The sequence below is a fragment of the Symphalangus syndactylus genome, chromosome 3 (assembly GCF_028878055.3).
Source record: "Symphalangus syndactylus isolate Jambi chromosome 3, NHGRI_mSymSyn1-v2.1_pri, whole genome shotgun sequence".
Taxonomy (NCBI): Eukaryota; Metazoa; Chordata; class Mammalia; order Primates; family Hylobatidae; genus Symphalangus; species Symphalangus syndactylus.
In genome coordinates, this window is record NC_072425.2 from 129,018,295 (window position 1) to 129,037,889 (window position 19,595).

Sequence of the window (19,595 nt, forward strand, 5' to 3'; positions counted from 1 at the left end):
AATAAAAAACCTCTTGCATAGTCTGGAATTTCTTCCGGATAGAAAAATTTACTAGAGACTTTTTCAAGCAGTAAACCAAGAGTTCTCACTTGTTACTTGGAAACAATTAAAATTTTCCCAAATTATAAGTTACTTAAGATATGTTTAAAACAAGTGTGTCATAGCAATAGTTTTTAATTCTGGTTGATGTTTATTTGAGAAGAAGTGAGTTAAAAAATATAAGACGTGACCAGGCGTGGTGTCTCATGCCTGTAATCCCAGCACTTTGGGAGGCCGAGGCAGGTGGATCACCTGAGGTCAGGAGTTTGAGACCAGCCTAGTCAACATGGCAAAACCCCGTCTCTACTAAAATACAAAAAAATAGCCAGGCGTGGTGGTGCATGCCTGTAATCCCAGCTACTCAGGAGGCTGAGGCAGGAGAATCACTTGAGCCTGTGAGGCGGAGGTTGCAGTGAGCTGAGATCGTGCCATTGCACTCCAGCCTGGGCAACAAGAGCGAAACTCAGTCTCAAAAAAAAAAAAAAATATATATATATATGACATAACAGGTGAAGAGAAAATCTCAGTCAAAATGAACTTAGAAAATAATGGAATTGGTGTTTAAGATAAACTACTACCTCTTTAGCCAAAATGAAGGTCCTTTAATTCACGTGACTTTAGCACTGAAAACCCAAAACATATGATGCTGTTCTTTTACACCAAAGGCATTGTGATGATTAGCGTGGATTTTTCTTTGATAAATTTTGCTGTGGTCATTTCAGTATCAATAAGTTTTGGAAGATTCAGATGTAATCTGTACTTCTCAGATACTTCAATCAATAAATCATCCTAAGAATAATAAACCAAGAGATTTATTTCCTGCTTAAAATTTGCGATACTAACTTATTGTTCCCAGTTATTCACTCCTTTCCCATAAAAAGATCCCATTTGTTGCCATGTGACTTGGAATGAGCCAAAAATTACTGTTGTAAATCCCTTAGATTTTAAGGTGGTTACTGCTGCTCACTACATCACATGTTAACTGATACAGTACCACAGTAGAGTGTTGCCATTCTAAATTATGTGGCTGACCAGCAAACAGCAAGGAAACTTATTGGAGCCTGGAAAGGTAGTGATCCATGTTTCATAATGATGAAGCCTTTAGTGAAACTATCACAGTAATTTGGATGACAAATACTCTGTGCCTAGTTGATTTGTGGCTTTAGGTGAAGAAGTAGGAAAATAGATGGTTGGTAATGTATTGGTTCTGTTCACTACATTTAACAGGGTATTACAAGAAAGATGAGCTTAGAATGGACCATTTTGCAAGTCAAATTAAAAGGGAATTGGCTGAGTGTGGTGGCTCACACCTGCAATCCCAGCACTTTGGGAGGCCGAGGGCGGGTGGATCACTTGAGGCCAGGAGTTCGAGACCAACCTGGGCAACAAGGCAAAAACTCCGTCTCTACTAAAAATACAAAAATTAGCCAGGCTTGGTGGCACATGCCTGTAATCCCAGCTACTCAGGAGGCTGAGGCAGGAGAATCGCTTTAACGTGGGAGGCAGAGGTTGCAGTAAGCGAGATGGTGCCACTGCACTCCAGCCTGGGCAATAGAGTGAGACCCTGTCTCAAAAACAAAACAAAACAAAAACTAAAAGGAACTTTATAGAGCCCCAAGATTCCAAGACTCAATGACTGAAAAGTGGAACTAATTTTTATTTTCAGCAAGTAAGGGATAAAATTGAGAAATTACTTTTATCAACCAAGCTGATTAAGGCAATATAGAGGCAAAGATTAAATCTTTATGCTCTTTGTTAAAACCTCTGAATTTTTTTTTTTTTTTTTTGGAGACGGAGTCTCACTCTGTTGCCCGGGCTGGAGTGCAGTGGTGGGATCTCAGCTCACTGCAACTTCCACCTCCCAGTTCTCCTGCCTCAGCCTCCCGAACAGCTGGGACTACAGGCGCCCACCACCACGCCTGGTTAATGTTTTTTTTTGTATTTTAGTAGAGATAGGGTTTCACCATGTTGCCCAGGCTGGTCTCGAACCCCTGAGCGCAGGCAATCCACCCCACCTCGGCCTCCCAAAGTCCTAGAATTACAGGCGTGAGTCACCGTACCTGGCCAAAACCTCTGAATGTATTAAGGTGGACTTCAGTAAATCCTTACATTTGGCTAAAATGACAGCAATTAAGTCTAAAGAGACAGGTAAGTCATGAAATATGGGCAATGTCTAAAAAGGAATTATGGGTATCACTGACTGGAATCAAAATGCTACCAGCCTGGACTAAAAGAAACTTACTTCAAAATTTAAAACAATCCTTTGAGCCCCAAGATTCCATGAGCAGGAACCAGGCTGAAAAGGCTACTTAGCATATAAAAATGGCACATTCTCCAATACTCTTCAGATGTGGCCAAGGTGGATAGTGGGAAAGGGAAAAAAAAGAAAACATCCTCCTGAAGACTGAAGCTAAAGGTCGTGGAAAACAATGGAACTGGGGAGCTAGGTAATTACAGAACTTTCTCAAGGAACCTAAGTAAGAACATCCTCTACTTCCAGAAAAGGAGCCCTCACAATGTCTGCCTACTAGGATTTCAGAATTGCTGTGCACCAGTAACTGCGGTGTGCCTCTTATTTTTCCCATTTCTGAATTGAGATGGTTAATTATGGTTATCTTCTCCCCATTCCACACTGCATGACGGATGGGACTGAGGGAGTACATAACTTTTTTTACACGTCTTAGTCCATGGTTCAAGAGGAAGAGAAAGCAAAATTCTGTCCTTTGGACTCTGATACTGGGATTGGAGGTGTTTTCCCTCTAGAGAGAAGCAAACATTTGCAACCAAGAGTGTAGACTGGTAGACTGTAGGATTGACTCTATTTGCTCTTCTGTAAGAGGATAGTACATCCCTGCCATATGACTTCCTGTGACTTGTGAGAATACACTTCTCAGTCCTACTGACGTAGAATTGGCCTTGTGACTTACTTTGGCCAATGGAGTGTGAGTAGAAGTGATATCACGAAGTGTCATGTCTGAGTAGAAGTATTACGATCCATTGCATGGTTTGATCATTTCTATTTTCCCTTTGCTGAGATGTGAATGGCACATCTCAGAAGGGAATTGCTCCTTCACCGGGTAACCTGAGCAAATCATTCTAAGCCCCCAAAATTATGTAGTTTGTTACTATGGCATAATATAGTGAATGCTGGCCAATAGAAATTTACAGTGTTATCTATTCAACTTACCTCAGAAACACTAAGGTCACAGAGAGAGACAGAATTAATACCAGGTAATTCAACTTTCAACTCAATTTTCAGAGGTTTCTCATTGTGATCATGCACAATTTTTAGTTCATAGGCTGGCATCTTCATCTCCACCTGGATTTCAGTACTGGAAATCTCTTCTATCAGACACACTGCTTTGCCTGAAACTTGGTCTTTTGGCAGTAACAGTCGAGGAAAGTGATCTGGATTGCTCATAGTACTGCTTCGTATCTGTCCAAGAGTTAGTTCTTTATGAAAAAAAGGGTGGAGGGGAGATAAACAATAAATCTACAACATAAAATACTATGAGCTGTAATATATGTGGTGTTAGTAGAGATGGCAGATAAGGCTGCAGTTAAATTAGTTTGGGAATCTTAAGCCAAAAGAATCTTAAACAAAGAATTTGATTGAAAAATTTTCAGGATTTAAAAATCAAGGATATGATATTTCTAATATTTAATATTTGCATTTTTCTATCTTAAATTTCTCACCTTTTAAAATAGAGATTTCTAGTTTGCAAAATGTATACAGGATCCAAAAACATCCTAAAGCAGTTTAATTTTCCATTTACAATCATCAACTTACCCCTTCTCATTTTTTCTCTTAAATCTATGGAATCAGTTTGGATTCCCATCAGATTTTGTTTCATTCTTTGAATGCTTCCTTTTATTCTAAATTTGGTAATATGGTAAGATTGTGAGAGGGTGAACTGGAATTTCTCCTCAATGCATTTCATGGCCATCTGAATTAACTGATTTTTTTTCACTTGGTCCTTTTCTGCTGCCTGAAGAACATCAGGATTGTAGGCAACATCAATGACTGTGTAAGCATCTGTGTGTGTAATTGAAAGGGTATGAAATGAAGACAAATTGTTGCACTAATGATACTGTCAGGCAATATATTAAACCATATTCCTGATAAAGCTAGAGAATATTCCTGTATTTTTCAGAGGTAATCACAGTAGTGCTACAGCAATTATGACATTTCTTGGCACTTTTACATGGGTTAAAACAGCTCATCTTATTACAAAAGTCAAACAGTATTAAATTTGCATAAAGGTACACTAATTGTAATTATATTATCACCAAATAAAGAATTTTACTTGAAATGCTCTCAACCAAGTAAAATCTTGTCCATTCCTAATAAAATTTTTACAATGTGCTTTCTCTCCCTTAATTATTTGTACCTGATGTCTCAGTTGTATCTTCTGGTTTGCCAACAGTTAGAGGTACTGGATGAGTGGTTGACTGGGGAGCTGGGATCCTTGTCCACTGACACAGGTTGATAAAAAGTATTTTTTCTTTTGGTTTCTGGAAAGCAAATAATTTTGCATATCTCAAAACCTAGTTTAAAACCATTTAGGCCGGGCATGGTGGCTCACGCCTGTAATCCCAGCACTTTGGGGGGCCGAGGCGGCCGGATCACCTGAGGTCAGGAATTTGAGACCAGCCTGGCCAACATGGTGAAACCCTGTTTCTACGAAAAATACAAAAATTAGCCAGGTGTGGTGGTGGATACCTGTAATCCCAGCTACTCGGGAGGCTGAGGCAGGAGAATCGCTTGAACCCAGGAGGCGGAGGTTGCAGTGAGCCAAGATTGTGCCATTGCACTCCAGCCTGAGTGACGAGAGTGAAACTCCATCTCAAAAAAACAAAAACAAAAACATTTTAAAAATAATATCCTAAAAGCCACTCACCACACGAATGAAAGAATTTTAGGCTCCAAGTAAGTCATTTCATGTATTAAAACTGCCTTTGATTATACTGTTGTTACTTGATTTCCCCAAGGCTGCTGGCTTTTAATCAGGAATCCAGACTGGGGTGATGGCTCACGTATGTTACCCTAGTACTTTGAGAGGTCAAGGTAGGAGGGTCACTTGAGGCCTAGGAGTTCGAGATTAGCCTGGGAAACATAGGGAGATCCTGTCTCTACAAAAATAATTTAAAAATTAGCCGGGTGTGGTGGTGCCCACCTGTGATCCCAGCTACTTGGGAGGCTGAGGTGGGAGGATCGCTGGGGCTGCAATGAGCTGTGATCGTGAGCTGCGATTGTGCCACTGCACTGCAGCTTGAGCGACAGAGCCAGCAAGACCCTATCTCAAAAAAAAAAAAGTTTGCCAGGTGCGGTGGCTCATGCCTGTAATCCCAGCACTTTTGGAGGCTGAGTCGGGTGGATCACCTGAGGTCAGGAGTTCAAGACCAGCCTGGCCAACATGGTGAAACCCCGTCTCTACTAATAATACAAAAATTAGCCGGGCATGGTAGTACACACCTGTAATCCCAGCTACTTGGGAGGCTGAGGCAGGAGAATCGCTTAAATCTGGGAGGCAGAGGTTGCAGTAAGCCAAGACCACGCCATTGCACTTCAGCCTGGGTAACAGAGCAAGACTGTCTCAAAAAAAAAAAAAAAATAGCAATACCTAAGTGTAAAGTATTCTCTGGTTATTCTGGGATCATTTCATTCAAGACCTCCCCATCCCTGGCACCAACTCGACATACCAAAATCCTGGTCTGTAGACAAAGCTGTGGTTCTGGGGCAGCACAGAGCTGTTTCCCTTCTTTCAGCTGCTGCTGAATAAACTTCTCATAGCCCTCAGGGTCACTTTCAGCTAGATCATCTAGGAGGTTCCAAAATTGAGTAACTTGGGTAAGCAGACCCTTTGAGGATGTCTCCATGACTGATGAGTGGTAAATAATTTTCTTAAGCCTGTGGAAAGACATAACTTCAGAAGAAAACTGTCTGTGTGATTATTGATTCATTTCTGTTTTGGGGAGGTGGAATGGGCCAGGAATTGTTTTGGTGAAGTTAGGACTTAGCATTTGTGTCTAAAACGTTGTGGATCAGCACCACTTTATGTTTTCCTTATTCTTTAATTATCTAGTACCTCTTCCTAAATTCTCACATTGTCTTATAAGATAAGGCCTTACTTCTACTTGGACCCTGACAAGTCAGAGTAATCATTTTAAGTCTGGGTTTCCTGATCTTCTTGTTCCAACACCTGACTGGTGGCTCCCCAGTTCTGAAATTGCCAGAGGTGTGTGTGGGGTGAGGGCCACATGAGACTTCTTTAATCCTCAGTATAGTTTAGTAATTCAAAGCATGGACTTGCGAACCAGAATGCCTAGATTCCGGTCTTAGTTCTGTCTCTCACTAGCTGTATGACCTTGAGCAATTAATGTATATGTGTGTGTGTGTGTGTGTGTGTGTGTGTATATATATATATATATATATTCCTCTTATTTGTTCTGTTCAAAATGAAGACGATAATACCTCTATCATAGGGTTCTTGCGAGATTAAGTAGGCTAATAGAGAGGCTGGGACACTTCTCTACGTCTTCAGATAACTCTCCTTAGCCTCTTCTCCCATTGGAGACGTGTCCCACACCATCTTTAGAATGAGGAAAAGAAGAGGTTTAGATTGTTCAACTGCTGTTAAGGGTTACGCTAAATGGGAAACTTAACTAACGGGTAATCATTCCATAGTTCTGCAAACCCACTTCTTCTCTCATTTCTAACAAGCAATCATTCTATAGGTTGGCAAACCCACCTCTTCTCTCAGTTCCTTGACAAATCGCGACGCCTGTTACCAGGGTAACCAGCCTGGGTACAACATCTAATTGGGTCCGGGGAGCTTCAGGCAGAAAAGTCTCTTCATATCTAGTTCCGGAATGTCCCCCTTCTGGTGCCAGGCTTGCTTTTCAGTTGGGCCTGACCCACTTCTCTTCTAGGAAAGCGCCCGCCTCCCTTCTGCACCCGTCAACCTCTGGAGTGTCCTGAAAACCCTCCCTTGTGGGACTCTCTGGGCTGCCTGTTGGTGGGACGATTTCTCAGGAGCACGACTTCCGGCCTGAAAAGGAAGTCTCCTCCTTTTTCTCCCAAACCGCTTCTTCCCCCCTACCCCCTGCCACGCGAGGCTGCGGCGCACGGTATGGGCGTGTTTGTGTGTATTTGTGTGGGGAGGGCGTTTGGAGGGAAGGTTACCGGGAGCTCCGAGGCCGCTGGGGAACAGGGATCCCGGTGACAAAGATGGGGATATTTCTTCTGTCTTCCACTTGGAAACCTCAACCCCCGCTTCAGGCCCCCTAGATACTTCCTGGGGCCCAACCGAAGGCCGTAGCCATCCAAAGCGTTCCCGTCCTTTCTGGGGAGTGAAACTTACCCCCGGGGTTCGTCCCAGAGGAGCGTGAGCGGGGAATGCCCGGGTCAACCGGGCTGTCCGAATTCCGCGCCTGCTCAGCCTCCGGCCTCAGTCCGGGAGAGAGATCTGCCTGTCTATCTGGGCTGGGGGAAAGGCGGCAGTGGCCTGGGCCACAGGTGAGGGCAGAATAACCAGTGGGAAGGCTGCGTTTTCACGAAGGACTCGGGTGAAGCTGCAGAGCTGCCTTTGAGCCCTGACTCCTTGGCTTCCTGGGTCGGAGGAGATCTTGTAATGGAGTGGTTCTTCGTCTCACTAACAAGATGCCTGATTTCCTCAGGATCAAGGGGTGAGTGAGCGTTGGGGTGGTTGCACAAAGCTCCTGCTAGCTACACACGAAAATATTCTTGTCATCTAGTTTTTGGAAGCTTCCGTACCAAGTAGGAAATAAAATGCCCCCAAATGGAGAAATTTAGGACATCTTTGCATTTGATGTTTTGAGTCATCAGTTTCTGTTACTGTTGACACCTGTGGTTCCTGACGCTCTCAAATCTACGTATTTGCTTCAGTGCAAGCTACTATTGGGACTGGAGGTTTGATTTTTAATCTAGACAGTGACATACATCATTTGCCTGGGACTATGTGGCTTGGGGCGTTACAGCTTTAAGGGAACTTCATCTACAAAATAGGGATGGAGATACTTGCCTCATATAAAAAATAGTTATTAGGATTAAAATGGTGCTCATGAAAGCACTTAATTTTATGTAGTCTTGTGCATTTTCAGAGAAATTTAATGTACATTATCTCCTTTTATCTCACATTAGTGTGTTTAGGCATTTCCCTCTTTTAATGGTAAAGGGAAAACTATTCTTTAGGATCTCTGACTTCTAGTTCAGTGATCTTTCCTGTACCTCATGCTTCTTTATAAAATTTAAGAAAAGATAAAGTAATAACAGAAATTATTACTAAACGTTATTTGTTGATTCATTTCAGATTGAAGAATGTCCCGGATTCCACTGGGGAAAGTCCTCCTGAGGAATGTCATCCGGCACACAGATGCTCACAATAAGGTGGGAGGTACAACCTAGTTACTCCTCAACGCTTACTGAAGGCAAGCAGTGTGCCAAGCATTATTTTGGCACAACTGGGAGATAGAAAGAATATTCTTGTCATCTAGTTTTTGGAAGCTTCCATACAAAGTAGGAAATAAAATGATGAGTAAAATAGATAATTATAATACAGTTTGATAAGTACTGTATAACAGAGATATTTGCAAAGTGCTTTGGAGCACTAAGGAGGAAATAATAAAATCTACCCTGGGGAATTAGAAAAGATTTTACAGAATTAGTGGTATTTGAGCTGCTGATCTTTGAACTGGTTCTTGAATAGGTATACGTTTACCAGGTATGAAAGATCAGTCTGGATAGAGAGCATCATGCATTAATATGGCAACGAGAAAGAGCATTAATAACTTGGGGCATGGCAAGAAATTTATCCAGAAAGTAGGGGATAGTGGCAGAAGATGAGGCCTCAGTGGTAATTAGAGTTAGATTGTGATGTTTGGAGCTGAGACTTTCCTCTAGGCAATAAAGAAGCCATCGGATGTTTTTAAACAGGGTGTGGCATGATCATAGTTATATTTTAGAAAGATGGTTTGTCGGCTGGGTAGGGAATGAATCAGATGGGGAGAAACAGTACGGAGAGTAATTAGGAGGCAATTGCAGTATTACAGGTGAGAGATGATGAGAGTTCGCATGAAATTAGTGGCAGCAGGGATGAAGAAGAGGAATTTAGGAGATAGAATCCAAAGAAGTTGGTGGCTAATTAGATTATAATGATAAGAATGGAATCTAATTCAGTTGACCCTTGAACAATGCAGGGGCTAGGGGCATCAACCCCCTGCATAGTCGAAAATCCATATATAACTTTTTACTCCCTCAAAATTTAAGTGCCAATAGCCTACTACTGACTGAAAGCCATGGTGATAACATAAACAGTGGATTAACACATATTTTTTATGTTACATGTATTATATACTGTATTCTTATAGTAAAGTAGCTAGAGAAAAGAACATTTTATTAAGAAAATCACATTGAGTAGGCTGAGGAGGAAGAAGAGGGGCTTGTTTTGCTATCTTACGGGTGGCAGAGGTGGAAGAAAATCTGAGCATAAGTGGATCTGCACAGTTGAGATTCCTGTTGTTCAAGGTCGACTGTGTAACCACCTATGAGACTGGGTAAATGATGACGATTCTGTTAACTGAGGTAAAGAACAAAAAAGGGGACAGTTATGATAGGAAAGGTAATTAGTTTGGTTTTCACCATGTTGATGGTGAGGTGCTTATAGGATGTCCAAACAGTTGAAAATTCAGACTTGGAGTAGAGGAGAAAAGTTGGGGCTGGACATAAAGGTTTCAGGATTATTGATGTATAGTTTGATGATAAGAGGTCATGAGAGTAGATGAGGTCACCTAGGAGAGCACATATAATGAAAAGAGGGCCAAGGCCCCTGGTTTAGTTTTCTTCAGTAAACTGTACTACTTTTGGTTTGATCATATTATTATGATCATATCACCTGACTTTTAAAATTATGGGCAAGGGTAAAACTGTTACCCAAGCTGCCTATGCAATTATGTTAACCTGCTCCTAGTTATATAGTAAGCTTAGATTTAAAATGGTAGCTAGAAAAAGATAAATCTAGCACAGATCTAATGAAATTATGCAGGAAGACTTAGAAATAAAATGTGTTCTTGTTCTTTGGGTAATCACATTCTGCTTTTCAAGAAATTCTCTAACAGCCATACTGATTATTTTATTTTTGACAAAAATTATAATGTTACCAGAAGAGATTTAGCTTAGTAGGAAGTTGAAAGACCTGTCCTTACTAGTTTTTTGACTTTGTTAAAATCTCTGAGCTTTTGTTTCTTTACAGTAAAATGTAATAATGGTGGCTGCTTTATTTTCCTCATGAGATTGCTTAAGGTTCAATTGAGATGATATAATTAAAATCACATTGCATTTTGGAAATGTGGCATCATCATTTGCTAATCGCAGCATAATTGTAAAATTGATAAAGGTGATGTTTGTCTATGCAGGGGTTTAAAAATTCTATTGGGGAAGAATTCCACATATTTGAGATTTACTGGATTGGCCTGTTCAGCCACTTCCTAGAGAAACCAATTTGTTTTCCAGGTTCCTGATCATAGCCCAGTCTGTAGCCCAATAATTAGTCAGATTGTATTTTCAGTTAGTTACTTTTTTTTTTTTTTTTTTAATACGGAGTCTCACCCCATTGCCCAGGCTGGAGTGCAGTGGCACAATCTCGGCTCACTGCAACCTCCGCCTCCGGGGTTCAAGCGATTCTTCTGCCTCAGCCTCCTGAGTAGCTGGGATTACAGGTGCATGCTACCACGCCCGGCTAGTTTTTGTATTTTTATTAGAGACGGGGTTTCACCATGTTGGTCAGGCTGGTGTCAAACTCTTGACCTCATGATCTGCCTGCTTTGGCCTCCCAAAGTGCTGGGATTGCAGGTGTGAGCCACCGCACCCGGCCAGTTAGTTACTTTTCTGTAATGTAAAGTTATTTTTAGTAACTTATTTTTATTTCCTTTTTAAAAATTCTAGATTCAGGAGGAATCAGATATGTGGAAAATAAGAGAACTGGAAAAACAGATGGAAGATGCTTACCGGGGGACCAAAAGGAAAATGCTACCCAGCAGTTCAAGGTGAAATTGCAGCTCTGAGAACTAAAATAATTCTCATCTTTTTCAGAATCATCAACTTTTGTTTAAAAATACTTTGGTATATTAAGGATAGATTAATTCAGTTCTGTGAGTCCTTAAGCCTTCCCTCTTTCGTAAATCTAGACCTAGACATAAAGATAATGGCTGTGATGCATATGGCCCCGCTCTTTGTACTTATTTACAATGGAGAGTTAAAAAATTCTACCTGAACAATTATGAATGTGTAGGGTTCTGTGGATTCTAACCTTACCTGATAGCTTTTAACTGAAGATTTTCTACTGGAATCTTGTGGTCACTAAGCTGATCAGTCATTCCTTTCTCTATTAATCTTTCATTCTTTCAGGCCGTTCTTTTTGTAGCTGGAAGTGCAGGTGCATGCCACTATGCCTAGCTATTTTTTTTTTTTTGTAGAGGTGGTGTCTTGCTGTGTTCACCGGGCTGGTATAGAATCCTGGGCTCATGCAGTCCTCCCACCTCAACCTCCCAGTGTTGGGATTATAAGCATGAGCCACTTGCCTGGCCCCAGACTTTTCTTCACCCTGTCTATTCACCCACTTCACCAGATCAACAGCCTTTTCACATTACCTTAATAGCTTGAGTGTAAATATGAAGGATTATGCAGGCTTAGTTGTCTTTTCCTTGTGGAGAGGCCTAGGAATGCTTGAATAATTGGGAACATCCTTATATGCTTGTAAGTGTAAGAGCTACATATATAAGAAATGCTTAAACTCTTTAGGAGCAGGGCTTGTGATTTTCTCATTTGCTGCTATATTCCTGCCAGCTAGACCAGTGCCTGGTACATAGGAGGCCCTTACAATTTTTTTTTTTTTTTTTGAGACGGAGTTTCGCTTTTGTTACCCAGGCTGGAGTGCAATGGTGTGGTCTTGGCTCACTGCAACCTCTGCCTCCTGGATTCAGGCAATTCTTCTGCCTCAGCCTCCCAATCAGCTGAGATTACAGGCACCTGCCACCACACCTGCTAATTTTTGTATTTTTAGTAGAGACAGGGTTTCACCATGTTGGCCAGGCTGGTCTTGAACTCCTGAGCTCAAAGTGGTCCACCCACCTTGGCCTCCCAAAGTGCTGGGATTACAGGCGTGAGCCACTGGGCTTGGCCCCTTAAAAATTTTTGATAACTGATTAACATTTTACTGGCTAGTTAGTAGAAATGGTAAACAGAAGCTGGATGAGTGGTTCTCAACTTTTTTCCTACTCCATTATTCCTATGGGTTAGACCTTGTTCCCACTGTTATTGGGACCTCTCTATAGTAAGTTGCACAGAGGGAAGTATATTTCAGAATCTCTAGGGTAGTTTGAAGTGTCCCTAGCTATGATTATGTCCTGCTTCCCTCTTTGCATGCCCTCCTAGTTGAGAATCAGTGAGTGAACTATCACATGACACAGTCCAGAGTTGATTTCATCTCTCTATGCTCTGCAATAGGATGGGTACTAATGGTCAGATTTTCTTTTTCTTTTTTTTTTTTTTTTTCTGAGATGGAGTCTCACTCTGTTGCCCAGGCTAGAGTACAATGGCATGATCTGGGCTCACTGCAACCTCTGCCTCCCCGAGTTCAGGCAGTTTTCCTGCCTCAGCCTCCCAAGTAGCTGGGACTATAGGCATGCGCCACCACACCTGACTACTTTTTTTGTATTTTTAGCAGAGACAGGGTTTCACCATGTCCCCCAGGCTGGTCTTGTACTCCTGACCTCAAGTGATCCACTCGCCCTGGCCTCCCAAAGTGCTAGGATTACAGGCATGAGCCACTGCACCTGGCCTGGTCAGATTTTTTTCCACTGGACTTTACAAATGTACAGAGAGGAACAGATAATCAAAGTGCTGGGATTACAGGCATGAGCCATTACACTAGGCCTGGTCAGATTTCTTCCATTGGACTTTACAAATGTATAGAGAGGAGCAGATAATTTCTTTACCTTTTCTTTTCTTTTTTTTTTTTAAACAGTATCATGTTGTTTCCTTCCCCCTCAGCTTGTTCCATGAGTTTTGTGCATGATGTTCCATAAAGTAAACTCACAGATTGCTTTTACATCTAAAAGTTCTTCTGCTTTCTCTTTTAGCCGGATGCGCAGTGATGGTTTTGATGAAGAAAGTCAAAGAGACTATTGGAGGCCAAAGAATGAAATTTCTGGGACACTGGAAGATGATTTTCTTAAGGCTAAATCCTGGAACAAAAAGTTCTATGATTATGAAGCAAACATGCCAGACAGGTTTGTGATTAATTCCTGTGAGCATTAATATTTGGCCTGAGAATGTGTACTTATCAAAATTAATTGTCCCCACAAAAAACTTGTGTACAGAAGTTCATACCAGCATTAATAATGGCCCTAAAAAATAATGGCCAAGTAATCCAAATGTCTGTCAACTGATGAATGGGTAAACAAAATGTGATATATCCATACAATGGAATATTATTTGGTAGTAAAAGAAATGAAGTACAGATACATGTTACAATGTGGATAAACCTTGAAAACATTATGCTAAGTGAGAAGAAAGAAGCCAAGTCACAAAAGACCACATATTGTTATGATTCTATTTATGTACTATGTCCATACATAACTGTATGATTCCATTTATGTAGTAGGCAATTCCATAGAGACAGAAGGTAGATTAGTGATTGCCCTGGGCTGGAGGCACTACACTTTGAATTCCATGATATGTGAATTATACTTCAATAAAGTTGTTATTTAAAAAAAATAGGCCAGATGCAGTGGCTTATGCCTGTAATCCCAGTATATTGGGAGGCCGAGGCGGGAGGATCATGAGGTCAAGAGATTGAGACCATCCTAGCCAACATGGTAAAACCCCATCTCTACTAAAAATACAAAAAATTGGCATATCCCTGTAGTCCCAGCTACTCGGGAGGCTGAGGCAGGAGAATCGCTTGAAACCAGGAGGTGGAGGTTGCAGTTGAGCTGAGATTGCACCACTGCACTCCAGCCTGGCAACGGAGTGAGACTCTGTCTCAAGAAAAAAAGAAAATAATAATAAGGCTGGACGCGGTGGCTCATGCTTGTAATCCCAGCACTTTAGGAGGCCGAAGTGGGCAGATCGTGAGGTCAGGAGTTTGAGGCCAGCCTGGCCAACATAATGAAACCCCGTCTCTACTAAAAATACAAAAATTAGCCAGGCATGGTGGCATGTGCCTGTAGTCCCAGCTACTCGGGAGGCTGAGGCAGGAGAATCACTTGAAATCGGGAGGCGGAGGTTGCAGTGAGCTGAGATCGCGCCACTGCACTCCAGCCTGGGCAACGGAGTGAGACTCCATCTCAAAAAAAAAAAAAAAAAAAAAAAAATACTGTCCCCATGTAGACAGCATGATATTATTAAGTGTTTTGGGAAAAGTGCTTCACAGCTAAAGAGCAGAGTGTAAGAGTTTCTTAGTGTTTCTTAAGGAAAGCAGTGGCAAGTTCTCTTACAAATGGACAAAAGAATCTTGTATGTCTGAAGTGATAGTGTACAGTACAGGAAATGTAGCTGTTACTGAGCTATAATGTGGGCTTGGTTCTACCATATCTCTATTTTGTGTTTATGTTTGTGTATGCATGTACTCCAAAGTCTTTCTAATGTTGCTTTAATTTCCAAAAATGTATGCATTGCTTTAACAATACATGTGATGTGTCATATTACAGATGGGGTCACAGTGGTTATAAAGAGCTATACCCTGAAGAATTTGAAACAGACAGGTAAGGAAAATAGGCTTACTGAAAGAAACTAAGATGGTATAAAATCTGTATTATAAATTGATTTCCTAACTTTTACAAAGAATATACTTGCCATCAAAAATGTAGCTAGAGAAACAATAGGTGATTTAGTTAGGAGGTGATCCCTTTTTTCCCATTCTCTGGTTGATGTTTGGCATGTCTGTAAGCATTTTGGTTTTTATATATAGTATTCCATACAGTAACTCAGTATGGCAGCTTAGAATTTTTATCTTCATTTTGAAGACAAGGAAACAAAAACTCAATGAGAATAGTAAAGTGTTAAAGTATATGTTAAAGTGCTTATTTAAAATTCAGATGTTAACCTCAATTTTTTTATCTAGAATGCAAAATATTAAAATAATATGCTTTTTTTTTTTTTTTTTTACATAAAAGCTTCTGTTTTTTACTTTTTTATTAGTAGTGATCAGCAAGATATTACCAACGGGAAGAAAACATCTCCCCAGGTAAAGTCATCTACCCATGAGTCCCGCAAACACAAGAAGTCAAAGAAATCCCACAAAAAAAAGCAGAAAAAAAGGTCACACAAAAAACAGAAGAAAAGCAAAAAGGAAGCCACAGATATAACAGCAGATTCCTCGAGTGAGTTCTCAGAAGAAACTGGGGCTTCTGGTACAAGGAAAAGGAAACAACCACATAAACGCAAGAAAAAATCCAGGAAAAAGTCTCTCAAAAAACCTGCTTTATTCTTAGAGGCAGAAAGTAACACTTCACATTCAGATGATTCAGCATCCAGCAGTTCTGAGGAAAGTGAGGAAAGAGACACTAAGAAAACCAAAAGGAAAAAGAGAGAGAAAAAAGTCCATACCTCTGTAGCCAACAATGAAATACAGGAGAGGACAAACAAACGCACCAATTGGAAAGTAGCTACAGATGAAAGGTCTGCTGAGAGCTCCGAGGATGACTAAACGGGAAACACTTTTGTTTTCCACGTGACTGTGGATATTTACAGTTCTTACTCCTTGTGGTTTTGCCAGTGACTCTTGTTCAGCACGGGGTCTGAGGTCAGAGCTGTCTTGTGCCATCTGTATGTTCTGACAGACTTCTTGTCTTCTCTTTTGGCGTTAAGCTTGATCCCCTTTTCTTGTTAAAAGGGAATTTGGTATGAAGGTTTCTTGAAGAGATTATTTTTTTGCAATTAATTATGTTTAGTGTAGAGTGCATATACAGCAAATTAAAGGACCCAGAAAGCTGGATCCAATAGTGACCTGGGTACACCAATCGGAATATTGAATTTGGGGAAATCAAGGGCTGGGATCAAGAGGTGGATTGGAACTAATGCCATGTAGGATGGTATGACAAGGCAACACTATATTGCTCTCTGTTTATATAGCAGGTGTCACAACTGACAAGTCTTTAGCCTTGGTGCTTTGATCCTTCTATATTTTGACCCCACAGGTGTGGTCCGGTTTACTTAATCAGGACATGGGCCTAAGAACAAACTTTTCCCTTCATGATAACATCCCTAGACAACTTATTAGAAGGGACTAGAGTTTTTGCAAATTTCCCTGCTGGACGGGGCCTATAGCTATACTTAGTGTACGCCTAAACATGGTAATTGGATAGTAAATGGTTTTCTAGTTCCATTGCTGTATATTTGCCTAAATGGGCTTGTGTTCAAATTATTTCTTCAGTTGTCATAGATAATCCTGCACCAAATGGGGAAGAATTAGGAAATAATCATGTTGTCTAATGGTACTCTGGATTCAGGGCAGTAACTGCCATTTAAATGTCGTCTTGTTCATTTCTAAATCTGTTAATGAAGTTTAGGTTTTCCCTGAAACTAAGTTGAATTATTTCCAAAATGAAACAGGCTTCTCAGGGACATATCCACTACTTCCCAGTCTGCCTTTGGATTAAAGCACCAAGCAGAGACCACATTATTTCCCTTTGCTATACTGTGATCCTTAGTATGTTAATTCTTAAGAAACCAAAATATCACTGAAAGAAGGCTGGCAGAACACAAGTGCATTTTTTCACTATGGGAAGAAAGATCAAGTGACATATTTTTTCCTGGTTGTCACTTAATGGGCTGAGTAAAAAGCTTGAAAAATCAGACTTTTGGTCTTGGTTCTGCCACTCATTGGTTATGAGGAGGCCCAGAGCAGGTAAGTTCACCTTCCTGGCCTTACTTTCCTGATGTGTAATATGGAATTACTTCACAGTAGCATGACAGTATAAGACACCAGCAGTAGATACAACTATGATGACATTCCATGAGTTGGTAATTTTAGTTCTAACTGCTAAATTTGTTCTCTTTATGGGACAGATTTCTAATAAAGTGCTTGGTCTTAAAATACATAGTTGGACAGAGGTGCCCTATCCCTTAACTATGAGCAGGTGCTACCTTTTGGGATATTTATTTGAAATTTTAATACTTTGGTACTCAATTGTCAATGTTCCATGGTGTGTATTTTTATTTTTGGGATTAGTGGGGGCCTAAAGGGAGAGGAATAGTCTCTAATTACTACCTCTTAACCTAAAGCAATTATTTTGTTCCTGGAGCAAGTTAAATCTTTGTTGGAAGGAGTTTGGCCATGTATTTTTTAGCATGCATTGTTTCTGTGCCCTGAAAGTACCTGAAAGGTTTTAAGCATAGACTCAGGAAAAGGTGCCAGTAGAACAGGCCATCTCCAGGAAATTGGCTCTGTTTGGGTCCTGACCTTCCCTTCCTCCCAAGTTACAGGCTTGTTCTTTCGCAAGGAATACACATCTTGCCTTTTTTTTTTTTTTTTTTGCCATGTTTACCTTTTCTTGGTCATGTATAAGCAATAAAGCTGTTTTTTGTTCTTCATCTTTCTTAACCCCAAATTTTCTTCTATGCCTTAGGCTTTGATGGTTCTTCCAACCCCCTTAATATGGCTTAGGGTGGTTTTTCAAAACCTACAATCCCCCATTTGCACTACTGGCCATGGAACATTTATTTCTAGTGTTCCTGCCAATCAGAGATCTCTATATTAAATTCTAAAATGGGACTAAAAGAAGAGTTGGAGAATTCACACTTACTGAGTAACTGATATCATACAACCTGGAATTTCTGAATTCCAAATAAATAAATTTCACTCTTTGAACATTTCATCTTTTACTTTTTAGCACCAACAGACTTGATAACAGCCTGATGCTGATCTGACAATGGGTTGACAGCCTTCCCCCACTGGCCCTTAAGTCTGCTTAATAACAAGTCCTTTGCTTCTGTCATTCTCCTGGGGGATGGCCTACTGCCCTCCTTTCTGTACAATCTGGGCAAACCGACTGGTGATGGCAAGAGTGGTGTCAATGAAGCGGTCTACACAGCTGGAGAGACAATTTTCAGTGCGAGAGTCTAGGCGATTCCCTGGCTTCTCCACACATTTATCCCAACATAACTCCATGAAGTGATGCACCTAAAAGGAAAGAAAAATAGTAACCATTGGGGTCTGCAGATAGGCCTAACTCTTGTTTATTAACTTCTCACTTTTTGACACCTGACAAAACCATTATTTAAATCAACCACGGAGTCACTTTGGCTCTTCTCTTTCTTCATTTCCTAATTACTCACCAATATTGATCCAGATCCTCGTCCCTACAGATTGTACATTCTCAGGTAGGACTAATAACCTTTTATATTCCCCAAAGTAGCTAGCACCAGTGTGAACAAACTAGGGAACCAATTAATTTCCCCAAACTATTGCACTCATTTTATTCCAAACCTATCCCCTAGACAAGGTAATTCTTCCATTAACCTTTTGGGGGTTATGGATCCACTCCCCAGAAAAATGCACATACAGGCACAGAAATTATGTGCACTTTCATTAGAATGTTCAGGGCCCAAAGATTTCTAGCCAGGGTTCTTGCTGGTCATCCGAGCACCCTCTTCCTCCCACCCAAAAGGAAAAAAATAACTATTTTACCAAGAGCTTACTATTTGTGAGGCTGGGTACTAAGAAATCAGTTCTCTCTAAGGTCCTCAAGGATAGCTGTCATCACCTCCCATTTAAGAGGCGTGATTACGTAGTCCAAGGTCATGTAGCCAGCAAGAAGTCAGGCCGCGTTAGAACCATGTCCGAAGGGCTCCAAACCCTTGTTCTAAATCCATAGTCTACAGCGACTACTTCAGAGTCCACCTTCCTCCGATAATGTTCTAGTCGTTTTCAAATACATTGTCGCATTAATGTTCTAGTCGTTTTCAAATACATTGTCGCATATGATCCTCACAATCCAGTGAGGCAGTGGGGTGACGGCGAAACCAAAACCCACAGTGGATGAGTATCTTTTCTACGGGCACGTGGCCTGCAAGGAGCAGAGGGAGGATGAGAACCCAGATCTTTCGAATGCCAGCCCAGTCATGTCGCCGGCTAACTAGGCTCCCGTACCCTTGCGTCGCCCAAATCTTCCCTGCTTTACACCTTTTCTTTTCTCCACGCTACGCTTACATAGCCGGCACCTGAGCACTATCGGACACCAGGGACAGGAGAGTCATGACTTGTCTTTCGTGAGGGGAATGGGATGCAGCCAGGATCGAGCACCAGTGAGCCGCCAGTGTACAGACCTCCGAGCGTGCCCAGGACCACCAAGGAAGGTGAAACTTCCTTTCCCTTCACCCTCCCCGTCGCCGCACCTGTGCAGTAAACTGCGCCTTCTGCTGCTCGGCTGCCACCAGACGCTGCAACTCCGCTTCATCGGCTTCACCCAACTCCGCCATTGTTCGCCTCAGGCTCGCCACCTTCCGACAACCGTGTTTGCGCATGCGCGACAGG

General features: G+C 41.3%; 3 protein-coding genes across 8 annotated transcripts; 1 reads left to right on the plus strand and 2 right to left on the minus strand.

Annotated features, from left to right (window-relative positions):
- Positions 1-620: 620 nt before the first annotated feature.
- On the minus strand, positions 621-7,057 carry PIH1D2 (PIH1 domain containing 2). Of its 2 annotated transcripts, XM_055273124.2 has the most exons (7): positions 6,792-6,851; positions 6,515-6,632; positions 5,743-5,950; positions 4,431-4,554; positions 3,830-4,075; positions 3,227-3,492; positions 621-828 (listed from the first exon to the last, which is right to left on the minus strand). In XM_055273124.2, exons 3-7 carry the CDS (start codon positions 5,917-5,919, stop codon positions 694-696), a joined length of 948 nt encoding a protein of 315 aa, XP_055129099.1. In that variant the 5' UTR covers positions 5,920-5,950; positions 6,515-6,632; positions 6,792-6,851; the 3' UTR covers positions 621-693. The 2 variants fall into 2 exon arrangements, with proteins under 2 accessions (XP_055129099.1, XP_055129098.1); XM_055273123.2 differs by lacking the exon at positions 6,515-6,632 and having other exon boundaries at positions 6,792-7,057.
- NKAPD1 (NKAP domain containing 1) lies at positions 6,890-17,653 on the plus strand. 5 transcript variants are annotated; one of them, XM_055273127.2, is made up of 6 exons: positions 6,890-7,170; positions 8,373-8,449; positions 11,003-11,103; positions 13,198-13,347; positions 14,770-14,823; positions 15,260-17,653. In XM_055273127.2, the coding sequence occupies exons 2-6, from the start codon at positions 8,381-8,383 to the stop codon at positions 15,765-15,767; spliced, it is 882 nt and encodes a 293-aa protein (XP_055129102.1). In that variant the 5' UTR covers positions 6,890-7,170; positions 8,373-8,380; the 3' UTR covers positions 15,768-17,653. The 5 variants fall into 5 exon arrangements, with proteins under 5 accessions (XP_055129102.1, XP_055129104.1, XP_055129101.1 ...); XM_055273129.2 differs by having other exon boundaries at positions 7,049-7,170; positions 15,263-17,653; XM_055273126.2 differs by having other exon boundaries at positions 7,087-7,728.
- Positions 15,522-19,591, minus strand: TIMM8B (translocase of inner mitochondrial membrane 8 homolog B). The gene is made up of 2 exons (XM_055273144.2): positions 19,457-19,591; positions 15,522-18,242 (listed from the first exon to the last, which is right to left on the minus strand). Exons 1-2 carry the CDS (start codon positions 19,583-19,585, stop codon positions 18,075-18,077), a joined length of 297 nt encoding a protein of 98 aa, XP_055129119.1. The 5' UTR covers positions 19,586-19,591; the 3' UTR covers positions 15,522-18,074.
- Positions 19,592-19,595: the final 4 nt, after the last annotated feature.